The 21363-nt window shown below is 38.7% G+C and overlaps 1 protein-coding gene across 3 annotated transcripts in view; it reads left to right on the forward strand.

The window, feature by feature from the left end:
* Positions 1-415: 415 nt before the first annotated feature.
* mdga2a (MAM domain containing glycosylphosphatidylinositol anchor 2a) overlaps positions 416-21363 on the forward strand; it is a 177704-nt gene continuing 156756 nt past the window's right edge. The window contains exon 1 of one of the 3 annotated variants that reach the window (XM_077239772.1): positions 416-1254. In XM_077239772.1, the coding sequence (XP_077095887.1) occupies positions 1182-1254 (73 nt within the window). In that variant the 5' untranslated portion in view covers positions 416-1181. The remainder of the gene's footprint in view (positions 1255-21363) is intronic. The other 2 variants (XM_077239771.1, XM_077239770.1) reach the window with 2 other exon arrangements.

The raw sequence follows: 21363 nt of genomic DNA on the forward strand, positions 1-21363 counted from the left end.
CGTTTTACCGTAACAGATTGTATTATATCGCATATACTGTGTATTGGCATATTAACATCACTGATTTAATGGGGAAATGTTTAACAGAATGTAGCCTCGCATCTACAGGCATTGTTGTGGTTGATATTTTGATAATGGAAGGAAACATCATTCATTTGATAGTTTAAAGTCGGCAAGGGAGGAGGGTGAGCGGCGAAATTAAAAGCAGCTACATCATCTTCCGTTTCAATGAGAGAAAAAAGCGTGCAGGCTATAACATTTAGACTAGCGGCCTTTAATTTATAATGAAGTTCACGTTGCTCTGCTGCGAACGTTCTCAGCGCGAGAGTGCTTCTCATACAAATGAGATCCGAACGCGCTCACTCACTCACGCGCTCTTTGACGTAGTCAGCCAGCTGGGCTCCGGCGTTCCAGCGCAGTAGCCTACGTATGGCGCAGCGTGGCCGACCACCCTTCACATTTCATTCAGTCTAAATTACAGTTTATCCTGAATATAGGCAACCTGACCTGACACGTTCGTGTGTGTGTGTGTCATTGTTTCTCTCTTTTTTTTTAAAGCCGGGACCCAAGACTTCCGAGAAGTAGGAAAGCTGGCCCACACAGCTCTAATGAAATAGCGGATTCATCTGTTTATCCGCTGGAGACGAAGATTCATAGTGTTACTATAGTAGCGCTCCCATCAGCATCAAGCAGCAGCTTTTTTTCGGCGTGCCTTTCTGCCTCACCGGCATCCTGAAACCACGAAAGGGATGAGAGAGGCGGTCTCGTCTATTATTGGTTATTTTTCGCATTAAATTCCGCAGTATTATCTTTTGGGAACGTCGAAGAGGAGGATGCCAGCGTGCGTAACCGATTAATAGCGTGTTTTCCATGGCGCTGTCATTTACTTTCGCCAGCCGCATCGGTGCTTAATGCCGGCGAAGGTGTGAGGAGGAGACCCGCTCTGAAGGTTTTGATGGTCGTCCTCCTTATCTGTCACAGATTTATATCTCCGCCTAGACTAATTTGGTGAGAACATCTGCATTGAATTGGCAAGAAATGACTTGTGAGACATCTCGGACTGACACTACTTCAGCTGTTTCTTGATGATACGGTCACGCGAGCTGGGAGATTTTGACTGCACCTACTGCCTTTAACTGTTAGCCGCCTGAGGATCTGGATATGTTCAGACTAACGTAAAGATGGATATTATCTTTGCTCTCCTGTGGTTATTGGCCGCACTATTTGAAGGCGTTTTTTGCCAGGGAATATACGGTAAGACAAACAGACGTAGCGGCTACACTACAGCCTTTACAGAACTGTCGTGACCTTGCGAGGTAGATGGTAGATGTGGATGTTCAATGATATCCAGTGTGATGTAGGCCCTATAGCGCACATGTCAATTGACAGTTCCTGCGTTACAGGTGCACTGTGTGGTCTGTGACTGGCCTGTGGCCCCAGTCTGCCTCGTATTGGGCTTATGCATGAAATATGCTACGTTACCATGATAACTGTTACTCATAGGATGTTTTTTGTAATATCTGTATTACTAGGAGATGCATTGCTTGATTAACGCATAAAGATCACTGTGGTCATCTGTGGTAAACGTTGCTGCAAAGTATAGGCTAGGTATAGGCAGACTAGACGGCTATTTGCCACATGGGGAAGTTGTCAAGGGCTACACAGTGCGCAATTTTTTTACTTTTATATTTCAATCAGTCAGATCTATATGTCGTTAAATTAAATAATGTTGATATACCAACTTATTTGAGCTATTTAAACCCTGTATATGTTAGCCTACTAAACTGAAGCGGAATGACCCATAATGACTTAGAGATAATCAAAAGTGGCTTTTCCAGGAACTGGTTATTAATAGGCTATAGCATAGTTTACCCAATACAGAACACTTCCAGAATTACACATTATACAAAACAAAGCAGTAAACATTAACTGAATAATATAAAATGCAGCATAAAACACTGTAAATTCAATGTGTATAACTGATAAAAATAACTGGAAACTTCTGAAATAAATCTGTAAAATGTGATGGTTCCCAATCTCTTTTCCAAAAATAAGGTGATTAATTAATGTAAACAATATTCCACTTTATGATACTTTTATACTTATACTTTCTATTTATAAACAACATCGTTTTAATAATTAAATGTAAATTACATATTACCTTGTTAAATATATTTTATTATGTAAATTAAGGTAATTCATACTGTTTACTTCATTTCAACTTCACATTTTTAATAATATTTTATAGAAAAATGACATGGATTGTTATAAATTATATCACAATTTTTAATATAATATACTTTATTGTCAAGTCCTACTCCTGTTCAACATCCAAAGGACAACTCAAATTTCCGACTCATCACTTTTATTTTGGCTTTGTCAGTTGATTGTTCTGTTCAGCAAATTAGGTTGTAAACCTTTAAAGACAGAGAACAAAAGTTACAATTGTATTTAAACATTTTAATTAAACATGTTTAATGCATTTTAAATGAATGAACCACTCAAGCCTTTTACATGGAATAAAGAAAAATATTATTTCATTAATCTTCCAAATTTGTTAGTAAAGTTTTAACATTTTACCATTTTTAACTTTATACCATCCTTTTGTATCTTATACTGTTAAAAAATTTTTCAAACTCAAAATATAATATTTTAGCACAAACATAAAATAAATGAAGGCAATGCTGCAATGTGTTACTTAAACATCTACACAGCAGTTAAACAGAGCTCAAACATAATAAGCAGCATTTTAAACCCCATGAAAGTAAATAAAACATTTTACAGACCATTGGCGTCTTTGGACTGAACCTATGAGTGAACTTGGAGCCTCTTCTCTCTGAAGGTATTTATTTATTTTTTTTTTTTTTTTGACTGACTGACTGAGAACCTCCATGCTTTATCAGGTGCTCCAAATCAGTGACAATGACAATCAGGTGACAAGCAGCCGGTTTGCTGCTGCTGGTGCACTCTGGGAAGTGTAGTTCTTTGATAATTACCCCTGAGATTCAGCTCAACATTTATTATATCAACATAATATTAGTTTTACTGTATGCATTAAGATAACTTACATTTAACTAATGAATAGGTTTTTAGTGCAGTATTTTATTTATTTTATATATATATATATTATATTTATATATTAATTTACTTATCTAACATTTTTACAGTGACTGTATCTAAGGGTTTGAATCAAAAACAATTCTAAAAATATATGGGCTTTCTCTATAGCATGTGTATAGTTCAAATACTTGTTTAAACAGAATATTTGATGAATTTTGTTCTCTAAGTTCAATAGCTAAATAGCAATGCTGAATAGCTATTTTGTAGCCATACAGAAATTGACAGTAAGATATACTGTACATTAGAAATATTTACACTTATTTATATTTTACAAAAAAGTGACAACTAGGCCCATTTTTTCCTAATTTTCCCCAATGTCATTTTTTTTATTCACATAATATATTCATGCTTGAGGACTAAGTTACAGTGACATTTTATATGTATTTACTTTGCTGTCAGTGGCAATCAAGGACATAGTTTTAATAGTTATCATTGTTTCAATGTTAAGGGTAGCCATGAAAGCATATTTGTTGTGAATTGTGATTTGCAGTACCTACATATGATGTAAGGTCGTTAAATTCCCTTTGACAGAATTTTATGTAGGTTTAGCTGCTCATGTCAACCGTTCAGTCATAGAAACCTACATAGAAACGGTTCAGTGTCCTTCTGCCTTCAGAATATATCAAGGGGTTGGTCATAATGGGATGAAGGCTATACCTATAAAGCGTCGGCTGGGAGACCGATTTTAGCTGACGTCACATGGATTACAAGGGCAGATTTACTGTTACTTAATGGAAGACTGTTTGGATTGGTAAAAAAGAAAATAAGGGCAAGAATCAGTGCAAAATGTTTGCTACAGGTTGGTTGTGAGCACCTGAAGTCAAGCACGGTGGACAGGTGGTCCATTATTTTTAAGAACTTAAAATGTACATTTATCCATTTATTTATATTGTGGACTCCATGATGACCCTAGAGTAGACAGTTGGCTATTCAGATAACCTTAGGCTATTCTTTTCATTTTCCTTACAGATTTAGATTTATGTCATATTAAATATGGCATGTTACTCGCTAGATGTGATAATCTGGGATCTGGGATATTTCCAGTAGTTGACATTCAGTGGTCAAATGGTGTGATTATGTTCATGTTTCACAGTGTGTTGGCTTGCTTTCTATTTGTAAGTGGCATATGAACAAACAAATGATTCCTGTGTAATGACCTGTGCAAATGTTGAACTGTTGTGGGTGGTACTTAATTTCTAGGAGCTGGATGCTGGTGAATCATGATGGGTTTTTGAACATTGAATTGATAAATACTAAGTTGGTCTACATGGATCCTGCACTTGCAGATTTCTCTACAGGATTCAAACAACCATCATTCTACGTACTGTATCCTCCACCCCTACATATTGATAATTTAATGTTTTGGATGAACACATTTACCACAATGAAAGAATGTGCTCCCTCTCAGTTCAAGAGTTGGTATTTGAATTGGAAGTTAAATTGAAATTTGAATTGGAGTGACAGGAAAGCTGCGTCCCAATTCACCTACTTATGTGCCCTAAAAGTATGTACTGTTTTTGTGAAGAAAAAATACATACTTTTGATGATTGCAGCAATTAACCCATTCTACAGAATTCTGTAGATTTACCCCCACAATGAGTGCTGGTAATGTGCCTTGATTTTGTGGAGTTTTTATCTGCCTATGTCATTTCCAGTGAGTCTCTGATGCATTTTACAAAGTTCACATTACTTCGTAAGGCGGTAGTTGTCGTTCAAGTTAAGCATGGTAGAGTCTGGAGTGGTCATATACCTTTTAAGCGAGGAACAGCAGTTAGGTCTTTTGTATTTTGTCTTTTAAACCAGACAAAAATTTGACTTTTAAACCAGACTTTTAACACATTAAACCAGAATTTGCACAAAAAAAGGTTAACAGACCTTATTTGCACACTGCCTCTTAGTGGCAACATGTTTTTCCTATTCTTTTCAACTCATATCACTCTCCTATTCAATTAATGTTGCTCTTGGAGTTCACATGACAACTGTTTTTTTTTTCTCTTTGTTGCATATGCCTGATCAAAGGATATGTTTAACAAGACATTATTTCAAGAGTGTGGACTTTCAGGTTAGCTTTACACTACTTGCACTGATTTTATAATCAAATAGAGAAAATATTAAGAAGGCCGCTGGCACTGTTACGTATTGGTGAACAGAGATGCAAATTTAAAAAAAAACTGAACTCGTCTTTCTTTTCGAAGTCAATAAGAACCTCAATCAACTTTGATGAAAATGCTAACTGGAAAGACTAATAAATGTTTTATTGTACAGCGAGACTGATGTACTATATTACAGCATCCCAACAGGCCACTTAGGCTGAAATGAAAAAGAGGGCTCTGATAGTAAGACATCTAAGAGGTCAATAAGCTTTTAGTTCATGTAATTCAGTACAACTGTTGGTCCACTGTTGGATCTAATGTCAGCATGTTTTGATTGGATATATATGGATATTTTTCTGATATTTATATTATTTATACTCTGTGTGATGGCTCTCTGTTTCATATTTCATATGCAGGCTCTCCATTAATTCCAGGCTCATATCTGTCACAGACAGTCGACTAAGTGGTCAGCTGATAGTATCACACACTTCAGCTAAATGCGTCCATTCTCTGCTTTTCCAGTGTTAATCCCAGCTGCTAATATTTAAGTATTTTTTAGCTTCAACATCCCATCTGTCCATAGAAGAATTGCTTATATTTTACTACAGAATTATCAAATGCATTTTGCTTATCTGGCCACAACAGACTGCTTTTAAATTAGTTTCATTGTAATTTGGTTCAAACATTGCTATGAAGACTGGACCCTTCAGAAACAGAGGTCAAGTACTGCTTTTACTTTAGAAATAGTGCATACTTTAATAGTTTAATTATAATTTGATGGCTGCATTTTTCTACATCTAAAATGTACCATATGGCCACACATACTGACAGTGTCCTGTTGTGTAACGTTGGACTTTGCAATTTGGAAGTATATTTGAGGTGGCGTGGTGGGGGGGGGGGGGGGGTAATTCTTATAAGCAGACATTAAAAGGGTATAGAAATAGTTGTACAATATTCAAAATTATCTTACATTTCCTAGTGCAATTTCTCAAGGGGAATGGTTGAACTTGTGATTGATGTTGAGTTGTACAGTTGCATATGTTGCAGGTCACAATGATCTTTATGCGATGGGTCTTATTGTGCAGAGAAGGTCAATTACTCCAGTCCTTATACATGCTTTTCTACACTTTGGTAGCAATCATCAGCCGAGTAACCTTGGGATGTACAATGCACATTACGGTTGTTAAGCATTACTGTTAATGTGGAATACAACAACCTTCTTTACACGTTTCTCTGAATTATTGATCAACCCTCCTCTCCCGGTTTGTGTAGCACATTTAGTGTGCCATGTTCTGTAAACTTTGAAAGACTAAGGCAACGTACAACAAACCTAACACAACTGCTAAACAGAAATTGGGGTTAGGAGAGCTTGGGGTCGGTAAGATTTCAAGATCAAATATCCAGTAAAAACAGTAATACTGTGAAATATTTTTTACAATTTAAAATAACTTTTCTATTTAAATATATTGTAAAATATAATGTATTCCAGCAAAGCTGAATTTTCAGCAGCCTTCACTACAGTCTTCATTAATACATGATCCTATTATTATTATTGTTTTTATTATAATATTTTTCAGGATTTTTTGATGAATTTGAAGTTCAAAAGATCAGCATTTTAGTCTGATAGGAGGGGGGGGGGGGGGGGGATTTTTTTTAGCCTAGTTTTTTTTAATCCTTAAGTCTAGTAAAGGAATTTTGATGTTCCCCACACAAATTATTGTCCCATATGTGATTGTTTTTACCATCTTTTGTGTCCGTGCTTGATTTTCGGCTGTGAAAAATTAAAACTTTAAATCTACATAGAATCTGAATAATACATCCTACCGACACAATCCACCCCATGTTATCTTCGTCTTTGCATGAGGAATTGATAGATATGAGGATTGCCATGATTAGATGATGTATGCTGCATTAAAACTCAAATAAACACAAAGAAATTTAAAAAATCTGTGACATTGGATCACTGGAACTCCTCCTCTATGGATTCTATTGATATATGTATGTAAGTCTTGCGGGGGAAAAAATACAAGTTTGAATGTTATATAAATAAATTATACAGTATATTACAGTAAATGTATGTGTGTACGTACTTCAAAGGAGTTCAAACCCCACATAATTTAGTCATAAAATCTTTTTTTTTTAATAAACACAAGCAAAATCACAACTGAATTTAACAATGGATTTAGCAATTTGGGGATTTAAATAATAACAGCTCCTTGTGTTCCATAAGGAAACATATCTCAGGAGTTTTGAGTGGCATGTGGATGGTTAGATGTGTTGACAGAATTTTGAAAGCAATTGATCTGCAGAAGGTGTGTGACTTGATTTGACTGGCACACTTTCTGCTGAGCATTTTTCACCACAGCATTTTGATGCTATTTCTACTTGCAATAATAATCGTGACGTGTGAGTTAATTAAAGATGTAACTCATTTATGTTGGAATTTACATTCAAAATGCATGGCTCAAAAATATCTACAGGCTTGTTTGAATAGGCAGGATGCATCTGGCTTTGACTACTTGTTTTTAAAAAACATTTGAGAACGACACATCCACTGGCACTCGTATATAAAGATTTGCCAGTTTTACTGGGGGCCCATATAAATATTACAACACTTTTGTGTAGTACCATCTTGCACAAATCTTGAAATATACACTATTCATCTAATAGTTTTCTAAAGATGTGACACAGCAAAAACTTTGCATATGCTTAGCTGTCTTAAAATTTTGTAAGGTTTCAGCGGGCTTTAGGCTTTCATACTGAGGACCACAGTTTTTTTTTTTCCTCCTTTGTAATATTTTTTTTTTGTGCTAGCGTATTGTAGGCTTTCTGCTCTAGTGGGTTTGTACTTTTTTCCACATTACAGGTGGATGATTAACCATGTAAGGCATTACTGCAATCCACTGCCGTTTTGAAAGAAATCATTGTTGCTCGCTCATATAGGGCGAGTTATAGTGGCCAAGAATAATACTGGGCTGGAAAGGCAAAGACTAATAATAGCAATACAGTGCTAAGATTTGGTAAAATGCATATGTTAATGAATATTTAATGGCTGGAAGTACAGTAACATGGGAAAAATAATCAATGGATGTTGCCTCCCTCTCTTGAGGACCAGTGTGAGCTAAAGCCCTGAAAGTCAAGATTAGTGACTCTCCAATTGCCATACAGAATCATAAAAACAAAATACCTCAATTACAAGAACTGTGTATTCCCTTAAGAACACTTTGGACAGTAAATTTACTACTGATGGCATCCTGTACATTGCATGTGATAGGTGATAATTACCTTATTCCTACACATTGTGAAATTATAGCATATTAATGCAAGTCTCAGATAATGACCGTTTTACTTCTAATATAATGCATGGCAACCACTAATGCACAATATTCAAAATGTGCTTTTCACATCTCCAGTCCTATATTTATTATATTTATAGACTTTGGTAGTCGCTCCATCCTTACTGATTTTTTTATAGCTGTTCTGAACCGAATAGCCTCTTGCAGATGGTGATTGACAGAAACTGATGTTTGAGGTTACAATGTCTTACTGCAAAGTAAAGTCCAAATCTACTCTCTAACGGTATCTGGAATATGCCCAGCACTGCATATTTTGTATGAATCCCTTATTTGACACATCTGATTGAGGTCATGGAGCACTCTACTATCGAGCTGATGAAAACCAGATGGGTTAGATTAGGAAGACATCCAAAATGTGAGCTATGTCCAGAAGCTACCTTACTGCCCAGTTTATTTATTTATTTAAAAATGTGGGCTATGTCCAAAAGCTACCTTATTGCCCAGTTTATTTATTTAGTTAGTCATTCTAAGACATCATAACATCAAGCCATTAAGATTTAGATTATTTAAATTATTTAGATTTAGTGGTAACACTTTATTTTGATGGTCCCTTTTGAACATTCTGTTGTCTAAGTAACTTTGCAACTACATGTCAACTGACTCTCATTAGAGTATTTGTAGACTGTCTGCTTAATATCTGCTAACTCTTTATTTTGATGCTCCCCAACAGACACTCTACAGACTATAAGTAACTTTGCAACTTGTCGACTTATTCTAACCCTAAACCTACCAGTCTACTAATACTCTACTAACACTCTAATGAGAGTTAGTATACATGTAGGTGCAACGTTACTTATAGTCAACAGAATGTGTTAAAGAGACTATCAAAATAAAGTGAAACCGATTTAGTACCTCCTAAGGAAACTGATTTCAGACAGGCGTCTAAGACATGATAAGACAACGAACCCTGTTGTGATTGCTCTGTTTGTGCAGATTATTTGAATAAGTGTGAACGCTGCCATCCGAACCCTGGTGTTCACCAAACAAGTGAACCTAGACTGCTGCAAAGATGGGTCTTGGTCCACTTCCAATCGAACTCTGGTACGGTTCGAATAACATGACATGTACTGTAAAAGAACCAAAAACAGGAAGATGCGACCCTAAAAAGGACAGAATGCTCACACATACCTGTTTTTACTGATCATAGTCACGATGTTGCCCATCACAGTTCGGTACAGGCATCAGAACCATGTTTCCTCACAGCAGATCATTTGTGTGTGTGTGGCGGAGGGATTCCTGCTGCTGTTTTGACTCTTTTACACATTTTATATGCTCTTCACGAGTTTCATCTTGGCAAAATACCATCATATGCATGCACATACATTGAGTGCATTTATCCCAGCACACACCATTGTTTCGGATGTTTGGTAATTCCATCTCAAAATAGGCAATATGTCACAAAAGCCAGGAAAATCAGGTTGTGAACATATCCCTTTGCCTTTAGGTTCGGTGATAAAAATGCCAATCTGAACGCTAAGCAGACAAGGACTAAATGTTTTTTTTGTTTTGTTTTTTTTTGGTCTGAACCAAACCGAACTACAAGTGTGAACACGACCTAAAAATGCTTATTTCTCCCTTGAAATATAAATAAAAATAAATAAATAAATAAATAAATAAATTCAAAATGCTGTTAAATTTAAAATGAGTTATGCTGTTACTTTACCAAGTAATTAGATTTCTTTGCCTGGCAACTGATAAAACTGGCACAAAAACAAAAAACCTTTAAGAAAGAATCCTTAAAAAAAAACTGTTAACAACCAGAACACCTTAGGAACTGCAGCGCAACACCCTTTAAACCACTCACAACACACTGGCACTGAGGAGGCAAGATTTGCACAGGCAAGCACCACTCATATATTCTTCAAAAATGTCAAGTGTAGATGTTTCCTGACAAGAGCTTTGCTGAACTATGCATGAACAGTGAGTGTGCCTTGATCAAACCTGTGTGTGTGGACTCAAAGAATGTTCCAACAACCAATGGAACAGCACAAAATAACCTCAGCAAGACCTTGGACTTCACATTGTTAATGCTTCAAGTGAAGGTCTCTGAGGACAGCAAGCATTATTACAGAACCATTTCCTGCTGAGCCCTGTGAAAAAAAGAAAAGAAAAAAAAACATCTCTGCACATCTGTGTTCCCCTTTGGCACAGGCCTGAGGTTTGAACTACGGTAGAATCATTATATTAAGGTAATAAATGCTCCTTGTAAGGCTTGTATTTATTTATTGACTTCTTTTTTTATTATTTCAATCAAGGGAAATGAAAAGAGTGTAAAAGGATTGGGAGCTATTTACCTACCCATGGTGCTTTATTGATTTGGAGCGATTTTCTATAACAAACATTCTCAACTACATTTATAGACTTTTGTATTTCCGGTTAAATGAAAATAGCTTGTAGTTTAAACTCATTAAACATTCATGGAAATAAGTGAGTTTTGCAACTGCATCAGTGAACCTTCAGGGCAAATGTAAGCGACATTTGTCAACATGAAAATCCGTAAATTTGTATGCATCGACCCTTAGAGTTTTTCTATTAGCGCAGGCACTTCGCTTACGTTTATCAAGCCATTAGCTGTAGATTTTGTGAGAATGAGTGTTAATAAGTGTTAATGAGTATAAAGTAGTGCACATTACTGCAAGCAATGCGGGCAGGCTTCATTTTGTGGTTCACCGCTCTGTTTGACTTGATTTTCGAGAAGGTTTCATTTTCTTTGAAAACTTGAAGACATTTCGAAACGGTCTCGAAAAACTGTTATCCACCTTTCAGGTCATGGACCTGATAGAGGATATGAATTGTTTATCATTTATCTTTGTTGGGAGGAGGCTAGTCGTTAGATGTGAAAGTCTGGTAGGCCTGAGCCGCAGTATACCTTGAGAGTTACCATGACTTGTGTGAGGATGCTCTCCTTAATTAAAATTTCACAAGCTGAAAGCTGGTTAACTTATTCTCACAGATTTACGAAGAAGTCGTTGCATCCTGTCTGTCTCATGCTAATATATTTCTGCCTTTTCTTTTATGTAGGCATTGTTTTGACATAAGCACTAAGATTTAGTGTTGCAGAAAACACTGTTATTGTATCCCAGTGGAAGATTTTATGCAGGAATCCATTCATTCTCTGTAATTGGGTGAAATCTCAAGGACATTATAAAGAAACCAATCAAGCCAACAAAATGATCATTGTAAACAAATTTAGAAAAAGATGTTACTGTACACAGGACAGAATCAGACAGAGGCTGTAATAGTTTCCTCTTTCTCTTGATTTTAAGCAAAATGATGATGGATGCACAAAATATGATTACGCCAGACAATAATACTTCTCTTAGCATCTTAGTGAGATCAAAAGTAATCGGTATATTTGGGATTGGACAGATCTGGTCATTATCAAATATCAAATCAGCTTACCGACATGAGCAAGGCTCTATGAAGCAATTCTGTCAGAGTTATGAAAATACAGTGGGTTACAAAAGTGAAATGCTTAATTTTGTTGAAATTTTCTGATTGAATATATTTTCCCTGTATAACCACTTAATTAATACAAATATTGAGTGTTTTATAGTACTAGATAATTCAGCTTCAATCATTAATAACAAAAGTTTTCACCGTTGGACCAAACCATTCTCATTGCTGAACCGTTTTATTGCATGCCGATCCGACTTAGCCGGTACAGATATGGTTTCATTTTCCTCTGTGGAGCTGATAACAGAATGCTTTGGAATGTAATACAAATGTGTTGCCTTGGTAATGAAAGAGTTTAAATAGCGACTGCGTTATGAAGGATGATCAGATATTTCTTTTCACTTTATTCCGAGCCGGGATCAGTTTGTAAGTGTGCCGTGCCAAACCAAGCTTAAGTGGAAATATAACTGGAACCCATTCCTTACTGTTCTTGTGTGGTGGACAGTAACAAGTATTTTTATTTCATTGCTGTACTTAAGTCCATTTTGCAAGTATCTGTACTTTACCGGAGTATTTTTACTTTGAAAAACTTTTACTTTTACTCCACTACATTTCCTAAAAACATGTTGTTCCTCATTATTTTGAACTGAAGAAATTGTCACCAAGACGCAATGTCTGATTCGTCTATTTTTATATTGTTTGTCGACACACATTTTAAAAAGAGAAAGCTGGAATGATGCCCATCTCTTCAGAAAATTGTCCTTCTCTTCTGTCTTGACACATAAAAAACAAATAAGAGATCTCTTGGCAAAATAACCGGTGTGCGGTCCCGTGAATTAAACAACTACGGGAAAAAAGCCTAATTTCCAAGCCTACATTTGCACACATGTGTAAAAAGTATCAGAAACCTAAATTGATATTTTAATAATGTTTTGATAGTGTATGATGAGTTTTGGCTATAAAATAAATACTTATTGTTACTTGCAGATCAATACATATATGTGCAGTATCTGCATCCACTAATCTTCCATACTGTCAAGTGTTGGCTACTTGACAATTCATAATAATTCTTCATAATGATGTCAGACCCAACAACACCCCCACCCCATCCCCCGTGTATTTTTAGCAGTAGGATTATATAAAATATAGTATAAAATTATACATTTAAAAGTATACAAGTCAAGTCACATTTATTTATATAGTGCTTTTTACAATACAGATTGTTTCAAAACAGCTTTACAGTGATAACAGGAAATTAATACAACAAAGATTGTTTTGGCTGTACAGCATCTCTTGAAGAAAGTTATTGTCCAGTTTAAGGAAGATCAGCATTGATTCCTTTCCGTTTAAAAATCTTTAGTTATTAATTTAGGGGCTGTTTACACGACAGCATAACTGGAAACAGAAAACTTTGTATGGATTCTGTCTGTTTATTTACACGACAACGCCGTTTTGATGGCCTGAGAACGCAAACTTTGAAGTGCAAGTTTATGAAAATTAATTTTTGAAAATGATACCGTTATCCTCTCCGTGTAAACTTCAAAAACATGAATCTGTAAAAACGGTGAAGCCATGCACATGCATATTACGTTTATAGTCTATAGGCATGCACGTTTGAATGGTGACAGAATGGAGGAGGAAAAAACTTGGGAGAAACCAGGCTCAGTCTGGGGGACAGATTAATATTACAAAATAAACGTTCATCGATCAGTACTTTTCACTTTTAATACTTAAGAACATTAAAAATCAAGTACTTTTGTAGGATTGTACTTTTTTTAGGCCCACACTGCATTAACTTTTCTGAGATCAGAATGCAAACAAAATAAATAATCTATAATACAACTAAAAAATGAAATTTAACAAAAATATATTTAAAATGTAGTACGTAAATATAAATTATAAAAAAATAAAAAAACGTCAGTAAACTGAAACACTTAAAAGAGAAATATCAGTGTTACCTTAATGTCAAATACAAACTCAGTTTTTTAGAGGTCAGTCAGAACACAAACAAAATAAATAAAAATTATAAAAACAACAAATAAATAAAATATAGCAACTGAAACACTACATTAATATGGACAGTTAGGGTATACCTGTCCTATACCTCACGTCACAATTTGTTTCTTCCGATGGGAAAGGAACATGAGTTTGCCGGAGAGAAGTGAGCTCCGTATTTTTATGCAGTTGTGTTCATAAGTAGAATTGAGTTGGAGCTATTATTTTGAAGAGGAAGTCTGAACTGTTGAAGTTTTGTGTAATGACGTATTGTGTGCGAGAACGGAATTGGTGATTAAACAAGATGGATGAAGTTACCTATTACTGTCTTGTGTGCTTCATTGTTTTATAACTCCTGACCACACTGCCTTCAAACACTCCACTGTGATGGACTGGATGTGGAAGTTTAGTTAAACATGTTGTGCTGTAACCACGGTACTAATTTAGCTTCCACACTCCACAAGAACACTTGGATATGTGCCTAATATTACGCACATTTATCTAGGTTAACGTTAGAACAAGCAGCCATGTGAAGTGGCTAACATTAGGCTACTACTTTGTTTCAAATAAGTCATGTTTGAAGTCACCTTGTTGTGGTCATTTTTTAGCTCCTCGATGTTACTACAGTTAGTACAGTACTTTGGATTTTCTGCCTGTGGAGTTTTTTTTTTTCCTGCAGCTAACCAACTAATTCAAATTTAGTCGACCTAGCCTCTTCTCATGGACTAACATTTAGTCGACTATTAGTTGGCAGCCCTAAAGTAAACCTTGTCTTTCTTTTTTACTGAATAGCATAAACCTATTTCTGTTTCATTACTTAATATATACCATTCTATTTGGTAAGGCAGCCATTGCGGTAATTTACTGCAGCTGGTCTTTGGAGTGTGAATTTATGCTCTATAATGAAAAACAGCCTGTGTGCCTGCATCAGCACATACTGTATAACTTTGATAGTGTACATGCAGATTTGTGTTTGTGATGCACCTCATAAATTATTCCTCCACAAAGGTTTTTTGCCACTCTGTTATCTTTATGATCATATTGTTTCGTTTAGAATAGTAATTGGGTTTTCTGTGAGATCAAAGTGAATGATCCAAGATTATGAATTATGTATGTGCCTTAAGATGTAACTTCATGGTGAACTGTAGTGAACTGAGATGAACCACCTAGATCTTAGATAAATGCTACAGTATAAGTGGTCCTGTTCTCCAAATGATAACATAGAAATATGCCATATTGTGTTTGCTTTGCTTTAGTCTTATTCTTATATCATTATTGTACAGATCTCAGTTTTTTTATGGCAGCAATGTTCTTAAATCCTTAATTCATGTTTGAAAGACCTTTAGCGCAAGTAGAAATAAATGTGAAACATTAGCTGATTTTCTTCGTTACAAGAAGGGGAATTTTTTTTTTTGACTTTTTGCTCCACTGATTTCAAGAACAGTTGTCTTAGAGTGCAGTCTGCCAATATTAACACTAATCTGCAGTCTAGATCAGTTTTCCCAACTTTTGTTCTTATGGACCCCAAAGCCCTCATTCAGTATTGTCATTAACATTATTAAAATTCCCATTTTTACGATGATTCACTTTAGGGTATTTAACACTTGAAATAGTTATCATGTTTCTCACTGCTAATAATTTTCCCGGTATTCATATGCTGCCATTTCACGCTGTAGATTTATAAACCCAAGGTTAACATTCTTATTTGCATATTTGCGGTGTCAATGTCACTGCTCAGTTGAACGCCACACACGATAAGTTTACATAAAGAGTCTAGCATGGCACATATTACCATTACATATTATAATTTTTCTGACTGTACGATCACGTTTATCCTGAGTAGACTTTCTGAACTATAAAGGTAAGAATGAAACGACTTTCCAAAGTATGTGAATATGAGGCACGCTATTGATTATCGGTTGCTAAGCATCTAGTCGTAGCATTCTAGCACTGCATCGTTTCACACTGTACACTTTTGGCACCCCAATGCAGAGTTAACGCCACAAAAGTGGAGCTAATCCTGCTCCAGAGAACAATTTCATAACACCGGGTAAAAAGCGGTGCTACCGCCGATTCTGAATTACATGTGTGAAACGTTCCATTACCGGGGGTTAAAAGCTAGGTTTAGAACGACGATAGCCCGGATTAAACACAGTGTGAAAAAAATCTATGGTGAAAACATAAAGTCTATAAAATGTTGCTATTTTTTTAAAGTACTTCACTATTGCAGATTTATGTGTGTATAATGTTTTTGCCATTCATTTTGATTCAGAATCTATTATCATTAGCCCCTTTCACACAGCAATCCTGGTAAATTATCATAACATTACAAGAATAACTTTTCTGGCAAATGCACAGCAATACCGGTAAATTACAGTAAAATTACCAAAATTACTATTCTGGTAAATACATAAATGCACTGTTCACACAAGCAACAGCGTTCCATATTTTTTTCTGGTAAGATACCATTCACATATCAGTACCAAAATACCGGTAAAACCATTGGAAAGTACCTTTAATCGCAGAGCCGTTTTCTTCATCCACCTGGATGAGGAGAAGAGCTTTAGTTTAATTTTAAACTATAATTAAAAACGCTTTTATTAACCCCCTGGAGCCGTATGTATTACTTTTATGATGGATGGATGCAGGGTTTTTTGGGGGGCTTCACAATCTAAGTTCATTATAAAGCTTGGAAGAGCCAGGATTTTTTTTTTAATATAACTCCGATTGTGTTTGGCTGAAAGAAGAAAGTCATATACACCTAGGATGGCTTGAGGGTGAATAATTTTCATTTTTGTGTGAACTGACCCTTTAAGTCAGGTCTCAAGGAAATGCCGAAGAGGAGTGTCAATGGGTTGGGGTCCTGGTCTATGCTAAGAACACTGCTCACAAAGATTACAGGCGTCACTCCTATCTGGGAAAAAATTGCCAATCAGGAATTAAGATGAGCTCTGTGGAGCACCTTACGTTGCAATAGAATAGACTATGCCTGGAACATATTGATGAGGAATGAACAAGATTCAGAATGCAAGTAGAATAGAATAGAATCAGAAACTCCTTAGTCCTGTTCCCTAGACACTTTAAGGGGAACAGTAGGGTCTACATTAGGGGTACTTATTATTTATAAATAACTGAAATAAAGTTTTTGACCTGGATTTTGTCACGGAAACTCCAGAACTCCTCACTCCTCCCACTCGTTCCGCGTCCCCTGAATATTGATCACCCGCACCTGTCATCGTCACCTGTTACTCATCGCTCTCTCATCACTGGCATTATATATACACCACCTTCACCCTCAGTTCTGTCTGGTCTCGTCGATACACCATTGACCCCCTGACTCTCCCTCGGGATTCAACTACCTGTAACTCGTGCTTCTATCTGTACCGCTTACCTGCTATCCGTGTGAAGATTCTCATCTGTTCATTCCTCCATCCTGCAGTCAGCCTCTGGACTCCTGCCTTCATCGTTGTTTCCGTCCTGAGCCAGATAAGAGACTTTGTTCATTGCTACTCCTCTCCTGCTGTGATTGCCCCCTTTGTGTTCAATAAACTGCTGTATTAAATCCACCTGTCTGCGTCATTCAGATACTGTGACAGAAGACCAGACCGCAATGCATGAACCGAGTGGTCACAGCAAAGCAGGTGCTTCGGCTCCCAACCCTGAAGCATTGCAAGACGCCCATCGTGTTCGTCCACCCGCCATCAGTTTTGCTTCTTCTGCCTATGTAAGTCCCATGGCCCGACCAGCGACCTACTCTGGCGTGGAGGGGGATTGCAGCCACTTCCTTTTACAGTGTGAATTGTATCTGGAAATGAATCCCTCACAGTTCCCTTCTGAAAGAGCGAAAATTGCGTTCATCATTTCTCTTCTCAACGGACGAGCCCTTCTCTGGGCGAAAGCGCTATGGGATGCTGACGGTATTGTCACACAGACCTTCTCTAATTTCATCACTCTTTTCCGTGAAGTTTTTTCACAAACTTCAAATCCTCTCTCCGTTCAAGATCAGTTATTTCATTTACGACAGGGAAGAACTTCAGTGTCTGATTATGCTTTACAATTTCGTACCTTGGCAGCTGATAGTGGATGGAACGAGTCAGCATTAATCACTGCATATCGCCAGGGTTTGAACTACGAAATTCGTTTACAGCTCGCTATTTACGATGATGACATCGGACTTGAGAGCCTCATTCAGCGATCCATGCGACTTGCCCAACTACGCTCTGCCTGCCAGCAGTATAATCCTGCATTTCCTCCTCCACGCCCATCTATCACCACCAACCCTCCAGCACCTGAACCTATGGACATCGAATCAGCTCATCTGTCTGTTAGCGAACGTCAACGCCAAATTCATAACAACCTATGCCTTTACTGTGGAACCGCCGGGCATCTTCTCGCCACCTGTCCAGTTCGTCCCCCCCGACCGGCGGTGAGTACAGTTCAACTCCCATCTCCAATCTATCACATGAAGTTTACTCCAGTTTTACTAACGTATGGTCTATGGTCTGTTTCAGCAAAAGCGCTGATTGATTCCGGTGCTGGCGGCAACTTTATTTCATGCAACATTCTTCAAAAGCTCCACGCCCGCCAAAGATCCATCTCACAATACCTCATGTGCAGTCTATCGTTGGGAAGCCGCTCGGCAGTGGGAAGATTCGGTTCTGCAGTCCTTCCATCTCTCTAAAAATTGGATGTCTTCATTGAGAGAGTCTCTCATTCTTGGTGCTGGAGGGATCAACCGCTGACATCATCCTGGGACGCCCATGGTTAGAACAACACTCACCCAACATCTGCTGGTCCTCCGGTGAAGTACGTCAATGTGGGAATAACTGTTTCATCCATTGTTTACGTCCAGTCAATAAGTGTTCTCGCCCACCTTTGACTTCAGTTTCTGAACTCACGCTCGGTTCCACCTCAGTTGAGAGTCCAGCCTCCAGTGAACATCACACTATACCAACTGTCTACCGGGCGTTCCAGGATGTTTTCAATAAACAACTGGCAACCAAACTACCACCTCATCGGCCATGGGACTGTGCGATCGACCTGCTGCCTGGGGCTGTACTACCTCGAGGAAAGATCTACCCCTTGTCCATCCCGGAGCAGAAGGCCATGGAGGAGTATATTGAGGAGGCACTTCGTCAGAATTACATTCGACCATCTACGTCCCCTGCTGCTTCCAGTTTTTTTTTCGTTGGTGGAAACAGTCACCAACTGGCCACAACCGACCACCGTCAAGGAACTACAGCGTTTCTTAGGTTTTGCCAACTTTTACCGAAGATTCATCCAAGGTTTCAGCAAGATCAGTGCTCCCATCACCTCACTGCTGAGAAAAGGCGCCAAGTCTCTGTCCTGGACCATGGAAGCCACCAATGCCTTCGAATTACTCAAGACCTCCTTCACCTCCGCTCCTACCCTAGCTCTTCCTAGCCCAGATCTTCCGTTTGTAGTCGAGGTCGACGCCTCCTCCAACGGGGTAGGAGCGGTGCTATCTCAGCGGCAGGGGAAGCCTCCCAAACTCCATCCATTTGCCTTCTTCTCTAAGAAACTGTCCCCGGCGGAGCAAAATTATGATATCGGCTATCGGGAACTTCTGGCTATTAAGCTTGCTTTGGAAGAGTGGAGACATTGTCTGGAGGGAGCTAAAAATCCCTTTGATGTCATCACCGACCATCCCAACCTCGAATATCTCAGAGAAGCAAAACGTCTCAACACTCGCCAAGCCCGCTGGTCGCTTTTTTTCACCCGGTTCAACTTCAAAGTAACATACTGCTCTGGTGAGAAGAACGCAAAAGCTGATTCTCTTTCTCGCTTATATCAACCAGAAACCATCATCTCCAAACCAGAACCCATTCTCCCTCCAGCCTTAATTGTTAGTCCCATCCAGTCGAGCTTGGATGACCAGATCGCTGAGGCCACCCGATCTGAACCTTCTCCGCCGGGAGGTCCTGACTTATGTTCCATCCCGTCTACGTCTGTCCCTTATGGACTCAGTTCATACGTCTCCGGGCTCTGGACACCCAGGCAGCCACCAGACCCTCTCGCTCGTTCAACGATGTTATTGGTGGCCCAACATGACCCAGGATATCTCCCGATACGTTAACAGCTACCCAGTGTGTGCTATGGCTAAGGTACCTCGTCGTCTTCCGGAAGGCAAACTCATCCCCCTGCCAATACCCACAAGACCATGGTCTCACCTCTGTGTGGACTTTATCACCGACATGCCAGCCTCCAACTCCTATACTTGCACTCTGGTCGTGGTGGACCGGTTTTCCAAAGCATGTAAGCTACTTCCTCTGCCCGGTCTACCCACAGCCTTCGAGACTGCTGAGACGCTTTTCACCCATATCTTCAGACACTTCGGAATACCTGAGGACATCGTTTCAGACCGAGGTCCTCAGTTTATCTCCCGTGTATGGAAGTCATTCTTCAACCTCTTAGGAGTCACAGTAAGTCTCACATCTGGATACCATCCCCAGTCCAATGGCCAGGTGGAGAGGAAGATACAGGAGATCGGGAGATACCTGCGGTCATATTGCTATACCCACCAAGACTCCTGGAGCCGTTACCTACCCTGGGCCGAGTATCCACAAAACTCCCTACTGCAATGCACCACGGGCTTAACACCTTTTCAGTGCATACTCGGCTACCAGCCACCTCTGTTTCCCTGGTCAGGTGAACCATCTAATGTCCCAGCATTTCATCACTGGTTTTAAGAGAGCGAGAGGGTCTGGGACTCAGCTCATGTCCATCTGCAGAGGGCTGTTCGGAGACATAAGAACCAGGCCGACGCTAGGAGATCTGCGACCCCCTTATATCAACCAGGACAAATGGTCTGGCTCTCTACTAGGGACATCCGTCTCCGACAGCCCTGCCGCAAGCTGTGTCCCAAGTACATCGGTACGTTCGCCATACAGAGGCAGATCAATGAAGTCACCTACCGGTTATCATTACCCGCTCACTATCGCATCTCACCCTCTTTTCATGTCTCCCTGTTAAAACCGTACTCTAACCCTCTGACTCCTTCCTCTCCAGGAACTGTCACGGAAACTCCAGAACTCCTCACTCCTCCCACTCGTTACGCGTCCCCTGAATATTGATCACCTGCACCTGTCATCGTCACCTGTTACTCATCGCTCTCTCATCACTGGCATTATATATACACCACCTTCACCCTCAGTTCTCTGTCTGGTCTCGTGGATACACCATCGACCCCCTGACTCTCCCTCGGGATTCAACTACCTGTAACTCGTGCTTCTATCTGTACCGCTTACCTGCTATCCGTGTGAAGATTCTCATCTGTTCATTCCTCCATCCTGCAGTCAGCCTCCGGACTCCTGCCTTCATCGTTGTTTCCGTCCTGAGCCAGATAAGAGACTTTGTTCATTACTACTCCTCTCCTGCTGTGA

Source organism: Siphateles boraxobius, unplaced genomic scaffold (genome assembly GCF_051911475.1).
Source record: "Siphateles boraxobius isolate OS27281-9 unplaced genomic scaffold, OSU_SipBor_1 22, whole genome shotgun sequence".
NCBI lineage: Eukaryota > Metazoa > Chordata > Actinopteri > Cypriniformes > Leuciscidae > Siphateles > Siphateles boraxobius.